We start from the raw sequence: 15,000 nt of genomic DNA, 5'->3' as shown, positions 1-15,000 counted from the left end.
GAGAGAGAGGGAGACTGAGGGAGAGAGAGAGGGGGAGAGAGACTGAGGAAGAGAAATGGGGAGATGAGAGCGACTGGGAGGGAGAGAGGAGAGGGAGAGAGACTGAGGGAGAGGGAGAGAGAGGCGAGGGAGAGAGAGAGAGGGGAGAGACTGAGGGAGACAGAGAGGGGAAGAGAGACTGAGGGAGAGAGAGGGGGGAGAGACTGAGGGAGACAGAGAGGGGGAGAGAGACTGAGGGAGAGAGAGAGGGAGACTGAGGGAGAGAGAGAGGGAGACATTGCGCGTGCGCCAATAGGGCAGGCGAGGCCACGCAACAGCCGAGCTGCGGGCAAGGCCACGCAGCGGCCAAGCTACGTATGTGAGCTGCAGGGCGGGTGAGGCTTGCGAGCCCGCGCAGCGGGTGAGCTTAGGAATCGAGTGCCTAGTTGGTAAAAACTACACGGACAAAAAAGTACTCAAAAGCTACTCAACTACATTAAAGTGAGTACATGTAATTAGTTTGTGGCACCCTTGCAATGGATGGACAGATGGATTCTACATTGCACAGGAGCAAAGATCTCTTACTGTTGAACTCCTCAATCTTCAGCTCAGGCGAGGCCAAGTAGTACTTCTCACATAGCATCTTGGCTGTGTCATAGGCATCTGTTAACAACAGTCAAAACGTGTCAGTAGCTGTGTTTCCATTACAGTTTTTCGCAAAATAATTGCGATATTTCTACAACTTCGACAATGTACAATTGCGACTTGTAGGCGTTTCCATTGAAGTTGAGTTTGGTACCGTCTGACGGAGCGCACACCTGAACGCAATTCCCATTAGCCTACCAGCAGCTGCCTGCCACAGTGGATCTGCCCCATATCCCGTCCCCTGCATGCTCAAATCCAACCAATGGTCAATGCAAATCACAACATGAAGTTACAACGCATATAAACGAGCCTGATTATCAATTCAAAATAAAATGAGTCGCAAAATGTTGCTGGCTGCGGTGAATGCAGTGAGCGCGACAGGCAGAGGAAAAAAGCCTAATAGCCTACAACTGGTCCGATTTAGAGATGGAGGGGGGAAAAGGCTGATTTGGTCAATAATCACAATGTTGTGTAGCTATTATAATTATAACACTGCACCTGAAACGTGTGTAATGTATTACTCACAGTCACTGTATTCACTTCAGTCAGGAGCACGCACCGCACCGGTGTGTGCTTGCTTTTCATCCCCTCGCGCTGTGCCAAATCCGCGCACACAGGCAGCCTGTCACCATGGACCGATTTCTGCCATTAAACATTATCTATTTTATATATATTTTGCATAACACTCGTCTTTCTGCTAGCGTTGCTTCAAAGTTTTCCATTGCTGCGGAGGTTTTGCCACGGCTTATCGAACCGTTTCTTCCTCATTTTTCGCTGCTTTTCCAAAGCAGAATGGGTCACATGACGTGCTAATGCGAAAAAACTGTTTCCATTACACTTTTGCGATAAACTGCTATATCGACACGTCTGAAAAACCACCTCATGAGAGCGCAAAAACGTTTTGCGATATTTGGGAGCTTTTTCGAAATTTACGTGTTTCCATTACCCAATTTCTATTGCGATATTTAGATTTTGCGCATTTGTGAGGGTAATGGAAACACGACTACTGAGAGGACCAAGCTCAATAACACCATTGTTTGTTTGGATTCCTGGATTGCAGAAAAGCTATATATATATATATATATTATTATTTTTTATCCAAAATGGCAGAATTTACCCAACTGTTCAAACTGTCCCGGTTTCAACATAACGTGCCATTTTGCAACCAATGTGTAGGGATGGGTATCGTTTTGTATTTTTCCAATACTGGTGCTAAAACGATACTTTTGAAACAGGTTTAAGACACTTGGCTTCAATTTTCACAAATGGAGCTACCCCCTTGTATGTAACACATTTATGTGTGATGAATGGTTTACACTTTAGATTAGGAGATGCAGAAAGCCTTGTTCATTTACACATCATTTATAACAGGTGAGGAACACTTTGTAGTTTTTTTACTGCAGTGCTTGTAAGTGCTGACTGCTTCTGCAGGCCTGGAGAGGGGATAGACAGTGGCCTTCTCTGACACACATGGAGTCATTAGCCCCTGGTCATCAGATTTGTGGAATATGAAGTCTTTGAATGACTTACAAATTCATAATATATCAACTAATTACTTATGAATCATTTACAAATGTATATTAATGTTTTATAAATTATTAGTTCATCATTAACTAAATGCTTATTGATGACTTACACCTGAACATTATATGTGTATATATATATATACATACATACATACACATACATATATATATACAGTATATATATATATATTTTTTTTTTTCTAAAGAGGATTTCAAGCGGCACGCTCCAAATGATAATGTTACTGAAGGTGTGGGCGGTGCCGGTTCCGGAGCACCGGAGGGTGGATATTTCACTCAGCAGGTCGTACATGGCACTTCTGCACTGCAATTCGGTACCAGTAGTACCGGTCGTAAAGGTACCGCACGGTATGATGGTACCGTGCTTTGCTACCCAACCCTACCAATGTGTCAGCAGTCGTACAGGATATGAATTGTAATATTACTCAATAGATGTTTTGCATGAATCTGTCATTTTAGTGTGTAAGGAAAGCCTGGAAACTGTTGAACTGACCGCTGACCACTTCAGCCACGCTGCAGGTGGGATCGATGCTGCCGATGTGTTTTGGATGGGCTGGGTTGGTGTCGTTTCCAAACAGGAGAGCTGAGCACAAACAGAGCGCAGTTTATTGGAATTTACAGTATTATATTCATGCCCCTTTTTACAGTAAGTAATTACACGTACAGCAAAACAGAGAGCAGCAATCAATCACAAAGTATTTACAAAGTTTCGTCATAGACACACAAAAAAGACAAGGGACAGGGACAATAATGACGTCAAACATTTGGCTGTGAAATTCATGGATATTACAAATTGACTAAGGCATTCATTAATTTACTATAGAAAAAGGTCATTCTATGTGTCTGTGTGTGTATGGGTCAATTGGTTTGTGTGTGTAGTGTTTCCCCTAGGCAATTTTTCAGGTCTGGAAGGATTTCGAAACGTACCCCCGACTGCAACGGTGGGGGCCCTCGCTGGCGACGCTAAACTTTTAGCTACCTGTTCGCATCTATGTTCGCAATGCATCCCAAGTATCAGCATACTATTATGAGATGCGATGCGAACAGTTGTATTATGGGATGTGCGTTTCCCAGGCAACGAACAGCGCTGCATGCTGGCACGATGCTCCTAAAAGCAAAATGCTTATTGTTTTGAATGATTTGGCATCTTCTACAACAGTATTGTTGTATTGTAATAATATGCCATAATGGTTTATTGAAATTTTGGGGAGAGCAGGGGGGGGGTGCAATTTTTTTTCTGGCGTGGCGGGCCTGTAGAATGGTAGGGGAAACATTGGTGGGTGTGTGTGTGTGTGTGTGTGTGTGTGTGTGTGTGTGTGTGCGTGTGCGTGTGCGTGTGCGTGTGCGTGCGTGTGCGTGTGTGTGTGAGGGAGTGAGACCCACTGTGTTGGTTGATGAGCATGCGGAAGGAGATGCGGTTGGTGTAGAAGCGATCGAGGAAATACTGGATGTTGCTGCTGATGAAGGGGTCAAAGCCAAACTTCTCCTTGTACTCGACCACTCCCTGAGCCATGGTGGGAACCACGTCGTTGTGCCGGTTACGAATCTCTATCAACAGCTCCAGGAAGCTGGAACAGAGGGATGGAGGGCTCAAATCAAAGAAAGACAAATCAAGCACAATCAAACACACTGATCACAGACTGGTCGACTATCAAAACCAACACTGTGCATCATCGTCGACTAATCTTTTGGACATAGATTAGATTTAACAATCATAATTGAAGGTATTTAGAGACGGAAATCTAGCAGCTCATTTGTAAACAGCCTCTCAGAGCCAATCAGGACTCTGCTATTTCACATACGGGTCCCACCTACCCACATTAATCAATTAACCCTTTACTGGCTGTATTTGAGACTTTTTCATGAGAATTGATTGATTGATTATTGGGTGAAAAATATATGATATATCTCCCATGCCGTGACTAGCTGTCTACTTTTGGGGAGAAGTCGTGAAATGCCCTACAGATTAAACTATTACATTTTGCCTGGATCTAAGTCCTTGCATTCCATTGTTAGCTCTACCACCTTTTTGCTCGCAAACACAAAGGCAAATAATAACTCAGCGTGACTAACAGCCAGGCAATATTTTATTGGCCTTTAATTTATGGTTCAGCTATCCTGGTCTCAATGGTTCATTAACTGCTGGCAACTGCTTCTTCTCTCAACAGACGCCCTTATCCAAATCCCTATCTGTGTCTATCTGTTTATCTCATAAGGCATTGTTATAGTATAAATACACACTGTCTGTTAGCTGTACAGTCAGCCCAGGTTTATGTTTATCACAGGGCATTTAGCTGAGAGGATTCAAGACAAGGGCAAATTACCAGTATGGGCGGATGTTTGCCATACCTATATTTACAATACAGCTATAATCCCTTGTGAAAAAGTACTACTGAATCACTACACAAAACCTATTTGTGTAGTAGTGGCTATGTAGTCACATGTAGGAATGGTGCAGTGAATCTGTAGTTTATACACTACTCATGACACACCAGTAGAGTTCTGTAGCAAAACCGTAGTGTTTTCAGTAGTAATCAAGCAGAGAATTTTGCTACTTGGTGTTAGTAGTAAAAAAGCTGTTAAAACACTACTGCTTCACTACACAGACATTTAAATAGTGATCATGTAGAGGTTCAGGGCTAACGAAGCCAGATGGAGGGCAGCTGTGGAGGGAAGCAGCACACAAAGAAAGGACAAGACCAAACTAGACAGAGTTCAGAGCAGTTTCAGCAAGAAAGAGACTCAAAACACCCAATACAGCGAATCCAACTGTGACAGCGACGACACAATAACTGTAAGTAGAAGGCATTTTCCTAAACCACAATCAATGTTGTGTTAGCTAGCTAAAGCTAATGTTAGCCTGTTAGCCTGTGTGCACTTCACCAAAGATGCTTTTTATACACTATCAGAATAATCAGATATTGTTGGACATACTGTTTGTATATTCCCACATGTGACTAACAGGTGGCTGTTCTGTGCATTTGTCATATAGGTTACATGATGGGGAAGTGTGGCTGTAGCAAAAAAAGATGTTCTGAAGATCGTCAAGGCAAAGTTAAATTAAAATGTGATAAGTAATGCTATACATGATTTTTTTTAACAATATTCAGTCAATTTAATAAATGTATTTTAAATGAAGCTTGTGTAAGCTCATTCTTGTTTGATAAGAATAATGTATATGCGTGATAATAGCATGATACTGAATAGGCAACTATGTAGCAAATGTGTCAGTTTTCAATAGTAATTCAAAAGGGTTTGTGTAGAAATGAAAAGAAATCCAATATGAGGGATCAGCCGAGCAGCATTTTGGTAAACAAACCGCGTCACTGGGTGGCAACGGCAATGGAACCCTATGGAGCGTGAGCTTTGGGAGGCTTGAGTGTCTGACTCTAGCCGGCTGACTCTGTTTACATTTTAGAAACTGCGACAGTTCACACAACTTTAACACGACATGCATATATTATACATCAAACTCTTGACCTACTTCTGCTCTCACTCAGAATGTCGAAATATAAGCGATGTGACGTATAGTTTTTGAGATATTAACATTTGTTTGGCACAATTCATACTAGTTAACTGCCACAGGGTTCCGCATTTCTGGGTGTCAAGTGACGTCACCCTGATTCCTCCTATAGTGATAAAACACTACACATACAGAAGGATGTAGTAATTCCATAGGGATTGTGAAGGCATACAGTAGTAAATATGTAAGCATTGTGTAGTAATTCAATAATAAATGTGAAGGGATGAGTAGTGTTTATATAGTCATTTCCCAAAAGCCAAATAGTGAGACAGAAGCAATTAAGTAGCAATCATGCAGTGATTTAAATAGTCATTATGTAGTAATCACCAGTAGTGATCAGTAGTGAAAGGGGCCAATTTTCTACTCATTACTACTGAAATCACTATACATCTGAATAGCAATCAAGTAGTGGAACAGTAGGTTTTAGATATTGTGTAGTAGTGATGAGTAGTGATTCAGTAGTACTTTTTCATGAGGGATGACTCTACATACGGCATCGGCATATATACCTGGTATATGAAGCATTAATAGCAGCATAGGGTAATACTCTCAATGGAGGTATTTCATTGTGTTTTGAATAAAGACACTTCTCCATTCAGCTTGACTCACTCGTTCAGGACGTGAGGATCCTCCTCCGGCTTTCTGTTCTCATACCCCAACAGCTCCACAAAGCTCTGCATGTACCTGACAAAACAAATATAGGTCAAAGGTCAACTCTTGGCACACCCACTCGCTCACACACACGCACAAACAGGAACCTTCTCGTCTTGCCTGTCATGGCTGTGTTCAGTGTATTTCTGGAAGAAGTGCCTCACCACTTCTGGACCAGCCGTATGGAGGGCTGGCTAAGCAGGTTATCGGGTAGCAGGTTGACCTCTCTCATGGTGTTGGCCAGGCGCACCGGCAGCTCCTTGCGCAGGAACATGTAGGACGTCTTCTCACATGCATTGTCCCTGCCTGGGAGAGAGCAGTCAGCCGTCAAGCTGTCAAAGCTACAGCAGGAAGAGGGTCTGGAACTATTTGGAGCTTCTATTTCATTTTAACTTCTGGTGGGAACTAACATTTACTGGCAATGACTAAATACAGAATGAATTGATGGTTTTCTCCTGCTGGTCAAACAATTTTACAAGCCATATATCTCTGTTGTCATGTTTAGACAAGTCCAATTTTGTTTTTGTTTTTTTAACATCTACTAAGGCATTGGTTCCCAAACTGTGGTCCGCGGACCACCGGGGCTCCGCCTGGTGGTCCGCCAGAGAATTGCAATTATTATTATTATTATTATTATTATTATTATTATTATTATTATTATTTTACAGACAACAGTTTTTACATAATACACATTAACCCTGAGGAGTAGCCGGATTGGGCTGATTTTCGGAAATGTTGCACTAAAATATCACAATTTTGAACATTTTCTTTCAGAGGCTGCAGCAGGCTCAGTTTTAAAGCCAGAGTGAAGTTTCTGGTGTCCTATGAAACTAGAAGACCTAAGGAATCGATTTTCACCAACCATATCATGCTAGTTTGTCAGGAAGATAGCTAAATAACACTCCAAAGTTAGGCTAAATTTTGGCGAGGGAAAAAAAACATTTACAAAGGGGTCTTTTTCACAGCCTAATGCTGCCGTTTTGAACCAGCTAGTAGCCTTATATTGTCATTTAGCATTTCTGCTGCTATTGCATGGTTAGATCATATAAAATGAAAAAAAAAATGGGGGGGGGGGGGGGGGTTGGTATACGCAGTGGAAGTGGTCCCTGGGAAAGTTGGTTTTGTACGTAGTGGTACTTGGACGGAAAAGTTTGGGAACCCCTGTACTAAGGGACTACAAATTCTTCATCCTCTTGGGATAATGAAACCCTTTCAAAACCCACTGGATATTTTGGATAATGACAAAAATGTAATTTCATCAAGCCTGTATTTCTTAATTCACCTTAATCCGCCTTCACCCAACAAATGGAAAACAAGCCCCTGATCCGATGATTAATTTGCGAGCAAAGTGACAGGTGTTTGGCTGGCATCGCTAGCCGGTGTTCATTTCCTCCTTTAATGTAATAGGCCAAACTTTTGGCTAGGGTTGTACTTGCCACCCGGCCAACACGAGCTCGACCATCCTATCAGGAACTATATTGGGAAATCGTTCTCTGCCAGTGGAAAGGGGGCGGTGTCATTTGAAGAGAGATAAGTTCACATTGCGGGGGGTTACTGCAGTACAATCCGAAAATCTCTCGCTCCAAATTAAACATTAGTGAGACGACTCGGCATGTTTGAATCCTGAAATTGGGTCAATATCGTTTCCAGATTCCACACACGCACGCACACACACACACACACACACACACACACACACACACACACAATAAGCCCCATGCAGAGAAACACATACACAGAGTTAAACTCCAGCAGTGCGTTGTCCTTTCTCTCTTCAGACTCTCCGTTTCTACCAGCCACAAAAAGGAGCAATGGTAAAAGGGGTGTCTGGGTAGTGTAGTCAAGTAGGTTCTCAAACATTTTCACATCAAGGACCCCTAAAATGACACAAATTAGACCACGGACCCCTTGATAAGCTTTTGTCCCAGGGTCCCCCATCTGATAAGATTTTTGCTTTTTTTTTTTAAACGATAAAAAAAAAAAAACACGATTTCAGACGGACAAGTCCGTCTTTATTGTCACACGATTACAATCAACACATGCACGGAGGGCCACAACACACTCATGCTGACGGTGGCCGGTGAAATTTGTCCTCTGCATTTAACCCATCCTGGCTTTGTCCTTTCCTCTGGGGGGCAGGCCAGGAGCAGTGGTCGCTTTCTCGTACAGCGCCCGGGGACCGACTTCGGATGTTGTCGTCACTGGTCGGATGACGATGACGATCTGATCTTCTGCATGTTTTTAATGGGGGGCGGGGGGTTATATACGGAGGAACCCCCCTGGGGGAGCACGGGGAGAACATGCAAACTCCACACAGACAGAAAGGCCCTTACGACGAGGTACCCCACCTGGGCAGTGGGCACTGAAGATATGGGGGGGAACACAACCACAGCGCCCGCAGTGTCCCAGGCGAGAATCGAACTCACGACCTTCTGACTGCGAGGCGACAGCTCTACCACTGAGCCACCGTGCCCCCCCTTTTAGATGTTTTATTACAGAAAGTGTATGAAACCCATGACCAGAAGAGTCATACAGTACATTCTGTCATCATTGTGTTACTTATGGATGGTATCAGAGTGAAAATAAGTAAGTTACCCCCTTTTTTTGCTGGGGACCCCCTGGAACCCCCTCAAGGACCCCTGCTGGTCCCAGGAGGACCCCGCTTTGAGAACCACTGGTGTAGAGGTGAAAGTACTCTCCTACCACCGGCACCGCAGAGACCCGGGTACTTCAATTCCAGGTAGCGGTACTTCCGGCTTGGTCAGACGTTCCTACAGACACAATTGGCTGTGTCTGCCGGTGGGAAGCCGGTGGGTTATGAGTGTTGGCCGCTGCACTAGCACCTCCTCTGGTCAGTCGGGGCACCTGTTTGGGGGGGAGGGGAACTGGGGGGAACAGCGTGATCCTCCCACGCAATACGTCCTGCCGGTGACACTCCTCGCTGTCAGGTGAAAAGAAGTGGCTGGCCGATGCCGAGCGCACTATTGGAGGAAACGTGCTAGTCTACAACTCTCCCCAGATCGGCAGAGGGGGTGGAGCCATGACCAGGACAAGGGGGGGGGGGGGTTAAAAAGTACAATTGGGGAGGGGGGGGAGGGGGCGCGGGACAATGCAAATTTTCAGCTAACGCAAAAATAACTGTAGCTTTTACAGCTGGAGTTACACCAGACCTGTTGAACTGAAGTGCTGACTGGAGTGAAAGCGCTGACAAGTGTGTAATGATGCGTAACAGTATGAGTGAAAAAGGGGAAGAGACAGTCAGTGAGATGAGGGATGTGAAGTGATCTGGTAGCAGGGTTAAGGGAAGTGTGCAGGAAAGGCTTCCCCTGATTCAGCAGCACTCAGTGAGCAGGCTGGGACTCGTGAAGTTGGCAGCAGCAAAGGCAGCATGAGGGATGATCCACTGAACCATTATATTCCCTTAAGAAACATGGCACTATTTCCACCCCGCTGCTCTCTTCACTCACATGATGCTGCTGACAAGACTCAACCTGTCTCGTCTTGGTGGAAAAACAACTGTGTGCCTCCTGCACGTCACATCCTGCTCACAGCGTGAGAAGAACAAAATGACATAACAGAGAAGACTGGGTTTAATCACAGATGGATTAGGAAAAGCCTCTGCTGCAGCATTGACACCACATGTTTATTAGCAGTGGGGGGCAAGTGTTACTCACTCAGGGTCAAGCTGCTTCACACGTCTCCCTTCAAGCCCTAAAGGCAATTGTTGACTCTACTCTCTCTAGTGATGATGTGATGGTAAACAAGGTGGGTGGTATGACAGTGAGTCGAGTTTAGGTAGGCTGGGTATATCTTTCACTACATCTCTGCATGCAATGTGTTATCTTGTTCTAGTCTGGGTGTGTGCTTTAAACTGTCAGCCCTACCTTCATATTAAGCTATAAACAAAAACTATAACAGCAAGTTGTTATTCTATTCCCAGCAACCAGCATGGTGGCACCACTAACGTTATGGCTGGGTTACAACAAGTAAACAGCCATTCCAAATAGCGCATCATCATAACAAATTATAATGTTTCGGGGAAGCTTGTGGTAAACTGCACCCATATTTAACTACCACCGAGAACTGTGACACAGCAAATCCACGGAAACAATGAAGTGCATGACAAAAGCCTACATGCACAAGTCAATAACAAGCTAGGCCCTTCTCAGTTCAGTTCCTCCCCTCACCAGCCAGCACAGCAGGTCGTGTCACCAGAGGGGAGGAGAACACTTGAGACAGAAGATGACAGCTCACCAAAATCTTACCGAAATCCAAGAACTGCTTGATGGAGAGCGGGGACGGCGAGAACCGGGAGTAATACTCGATTTTGGGGTTGGTGTTTTTCAGCAGAGACAAGAAGAGCTTCATAGTGAAAGTTAATAATGACGCCGCCGCCGTCCGTTAGAATGAGATCAAAAACAGTCCGCGGGGACCCTGTTGACAGCGAGACGTGTTGTCTTCTGTGCGTGCACATTTGGCTCCCGGTCTGCACGAGCGGCAATGCGACAAAGGTCCATAAGGTTAACGTTACATGAAACAAGAAAAACAACTACGGTGTGTTCTCCGTGACAACATCGTTGCATCTCACTCTCCGATCAGCAAGGCATGTCAATAGACTGAATACATGTGACTTCCGGTTATCTTTTCAAAAATAAAAGCACGTTCTTGAAGTACCAAAGATGAAAGGAAGGACATGAAGTAAATCTGTGGTAAATTAATATATGTTTTTTGCAACGCATAAGTACTATACAGGCAAGGTAATAAAGCGGCCAACAATTCACAAACAACTGAAACAACAAATGTAAGCAACTCACGTTACAGCCTACTACTGTAGGCTATCTTTATTTTGACCCCTAAAAGACTGAGGTGTACTGATGTCTGGTTGGTGTCAAGTCAGCAATGGACCGTATGCCCGATTGCCCGCCCCGTTATTTTGAAGATAATGTCAGTAATTTCCTGTATTTCCCCGTGTTCCTGGTTAACTTGACGGAGCTGAACACGGAACAGTAGCAAACCCTCGAGTCAACCGCACTTGACCGAGGCTGTCGATGCCCCACAGTGATTGGCTTAAAACCAGGAAATAAATTAAATACAACAACCCAATTGGAGGGGTCATGTGTTAATCAACGCGTACATTAATGTTTGGATCGGTTTGGCTTGCGTACAACAGCCATTTGTAAGAGTAACTAAGAAACGATTACTGACTCTTTGAATAGTCTATTGTCTGTACACTGGCGTTATATTATGTTAAATAGTTTTTCCCCGTTTAAGATGCCGCAAAATATGTTTTGTGTGTGTGTGTGTGTGTGTGTGTGTGTGTGTGTGTGTGTGTGTGTGTGTGTGTGTGTGTGTGTGTGTGTGTGTGTGTGTGTGTGTGTGTGTGTGTGTGTGTGCGTGTGTGCGTGCGCGTGTGTGTGTTGGGCCAGATCTTGGCTCCTACTGCCACCTAGCGGCAGCAAGACGCTTCAAAAGCGTGACAGACCAGCTGAAGAACGAAATGGCACAACACAAATTCAACTCTGAAATTTCACACGAGGAAGTTTAAAATTCTTATATTGTACAGATGGATAATGATGACAGTACAGGTCCAGTGGTTGCAACACAAAATGCAAATGCAAGTTAAAAACACAACCAATCTTACATCAAGTTATGTCACATTGCCTCACACCCAACCAGCCATCACAATAAGATGAGAGAGATATAAATAAGCCCCTTGGACACCTCATGGTCTCATTTCCTTAAAAAAAAAATTTAAGTTTCACAAAGAGGACACAAACAGGGGTCAAGAAAGACAAGCATGTGTGACACTGACAGCCTGTCTTGTCAGCGAAACATGTATACAATCAGCAAATCCACAAGTCATTCAGTGGATTATGTCACTCCAAATGCATATTTACCTATATAATCTCTTGTAGAATCATATACATACATGAAGACACACGCACACACACACGCACGCACACACACACACACACACACACACACACACACACACACACACACACACACACACACACTTCTCATGCATTCTCTGGCACTGTGACCATCTTGGTGTTCTCGTTGTCGTCGTCGTGTTCTTCCTCAGGTAAAGGGTCGTACTGTCGCCGATACAGCAGACGCGTCACCAGCGTGATGATGAACATCTCCAGGATCAACAGCTGTTGACTCATCGCTGGAGGGGGGGAGGGAGGGAGGGAGAGAAAGAGAGTCAAGTTAAGTTGAATAAATAATAATGATAATAAATATTCCCAGATTTCCTCTATTTAAGTTTTATTCAATTTTATTCAAAACCGGTGTTTTAAACATTTTTCAGAACAAGTTGTTTTTTATATGACATGTTTTATTGTGACTGGAGCAGAGTCAGTCTCTTTGCTGATGTTGAATTGGCTTGGACCTTTTTTTAGAGATAACTTCACAAAATTCACAAACAAGCATGCTCCCATAAGAAGTTATAGGATTAAGGGTAGGGAGAATCCTTGGTTTTCTGAAGAGCTGGCCACACAATTACATGAGAGGAACCTAGGCTGGGCTAAAGCTAGAAAAAGCAGTTCAGTTTTTGACTGGTCTAGTTTTTAAGAAATAGGTGTACACATCTCATTATTAAACAGACATCAGATTACTATGTATCAAATACAACTAAACATTGAAATAATCCACATCAATTTGGAAAAACAATCAAATCCCTAAAGACAAATGGTAATCTTGAATTACCACCACACATTACAAAGGGTGATGGAATAGTCTCTGATAGAGCTGAAATGTTAAACTCAAGTGACCAGGAACTTCTAGACCTAAAGCAGAATGTGGGTCAAAGTTTTAGTTTTTCACCCTTTTCTGTATCTGAAGTACATAGAGCACTTAAGCAAGTGGTCCTGATGGTTTTAACCCTTATCTTTTGAAACTGTCAATTTGATAGCCGAGCCCCTTACATATTTATTTAATCTTAGCCTTGAATCAAATGTTATCCCTAGTGCATGGAAGTCAGCTTTTGTTCTTCCTCTGTTAAAATGTGGTGACCCCTCAATTATGAATAACTAAAGGCCTATTTCAAAGCTTTCAGTACTCGCTAAAGTTCTGAAGACACTGGTATGTGATCAGAACAAGTTGTTTTTTTAAGATAATAATATTTTAGTTCAGTACCAGTCAGGCATCAGAAAACAACATGGGACCACAACAGAATCAATGAAAGTCATAAATGATGTTATTGGTGCCTTGGATGAAGCAACACTGTGTCTCCCTCTTTATTGACTTGTCAAAGGCCTTTGACACAGTTGATCATGACATCATGTTAAAGAGATTAGCCAATATTGGCTTATCTGAGAAGGCAGTAGGCTGGTTTGGTAATTATTACCTGTCAGATAGAACACAAAGTACGCAGTTTGATGGTTTGACATCTGACACTTTAACTGTCCATAAGGGGATGCCACAGGGTTCAGTCCTTGGGCCACTTCTTTTCACAATTTATATAAATAACATTGGTAAAGGTGTAGAACATGCTAGCTTTCATCTATATGCAGATGACACAATAATTTATTCTTGTGCAGATACATTAAAAAAGGCTTTTGAGGACCTTCAATATGCTTTTAATGCCTTACAGCTGCAGCTGTGTCAGCTGAAGCTTTTTTTGAATGCTGATAAGACCAAGCTGATGGTTTATTTACCAGGTCAAAAAAAGAGCCCCAATCTTTACCTCAGGTTAAAACACTGCAGGATAAATCAATAGAAAGAGTATCAACTTACAAATACTTGGTTTTTTTTAATAGATGATGGTCTCACTTTTAGGTATCATATAGAGTCCTTGGTGAAAAGGCTCAGACTCAAGTTAGGTTTTTATTTTAGAAACAAGCCCTGTTTTTCTTTTGAGGGAAGAAAAAAGCTTGTCTCTGCTACTTTTCTACCTGCACTAGATTTAGATTATGGAGACATTTTGTACATGCATGCACCTGTGGGTTCTTTGCGTCTGCTGGACACTGTATATCACGTGGCTGGTTTATTAAAAACGGCAAAAATCTAACTCACCACTGTCAAGTCAAGTCAATTTATTTATATAGCACATTTCATACATAAAGCAATTCAAAGTGCTTCACAAGACATTACAGACATAAGAGAATAAAAGAAGATAAAAAGACAATTAAAAGCAAAAAAGCAGTAAGATGCTAGACGTTTGGTCAATACAGGAAAATAATAGGATAAATAGACATTTCAACAGTTAAAAGCAGTGCTAAACTGAAAAGTTTTTAGACCATTTTTAAAAATAGGAAGTGTTGAGGAAAATCTGAGGGCCTCAGGCAGGTTGTTCCAGCTATCAGCAGCACAGTGTGTAAAGGCGGCCCTGCCCTGGTTCGAGTGGATCCTTGGGACAGCTATTAGGCCGGACCCAGCTGACCTGAGAGGTCTAGTTGGTTCATAGCGAGGGAGGAGATCTGCTATGTATTGTGGGCCCAGGCCGTTGAGCGATTTGTAGGCTAAAAGAAGGATTTTAAATTTAATTCTGTAACCTACAGGGAGCCAGTGTAGAGATTTAAGAACAGGGGTAATATGATTAGCCCTCCCAGTCCTAGTTAAGACCGTAGGAGCAGCATTTTGAATGAGCTGGAGTTGCCTAAGTTCTTTATTTAAGAGACCGGAAAAAAGGCTGTTACAGTAGTCTAATCTACT

General features: G+C 43.1%; 2 protein-coding genes across 2 annotated transcripts in view; both read right to left on the bottom strand.

Moving 5' to 3' along the window:
• LOC310772310 (pyruvate dehydrogenase (acetyl-transferring) kinase isozyme 3, mitochondrial-like) overlaps positions 1–10,930 on the bottom strand; it is a 17,403-nt gene extending 6,473 nt beyond the window's left edge. Inside the window, exons 1-6 of the mRNA XM_083632077.1 lie at positions 10,608–10,930; positions 6,507–6,648; positions 6,301–6,375; positions 3,552–3,736; positions 2,662–2,751; positions 565–642 (exon numbers count right to left, since the gene is read on the bottom strand). Of these exons, the coding sequence (XP_083488203.1) occupies positions 565–642; positions 2,662–2,751; positions 3,552–3,736; positions 6,301–6,375; positions 6,507–6,648; positions 10,608–10,710 (673 nt within the window). The 5' untranslated portion in view covers positions 10,711–10,930. The remainder of the gene's footprint in view (positions 1–564; positions 643–2,661; positions 2,752–3,551; positions 3,737–6,300; positions 6,376–6,506; positions 6,649–10,607) is intronic.
• A 251-nt stretch (positions 10,931–11,181) lies between these two features.
• slc51a (solute carrier family 51 member A) overlaps positions 11,182–15,000 on the bottom strand; it is a 36,422-nt gene continuing 32,603 nt past the window's right edge. Inside the window, exon 8 of the mRNA XM_083650960.1 lies at positions 11,182–12,514. Coding sequence (XP_083507086.1) covers positions 12,363–12,514 — 152 coding nt within the window. The 3' untranslated portion in view covers positions 11,182–12,362. The remainder of the gene's footprint in view (positions 12,515–15,000) is intronic.

This window comes from Poromitra crassiceps (assembly GCF_964638095.1).
Source record: "Poromitra crassiceps genome assembly, chromosome: 2".
NCBI classification, from domain to species: domain Eukaryota; kingdom Metazoa; phylum Chordata; class Actinopteri; order Beryciformes; family Melamphaidae; genus Poromitra; species Poromitra crassiceps.
The sequence above is the reverse complement of the archived record's forward strand: the minus strand, read 5'-3'. Positions and strand labels throughout refer to the sequence as shown.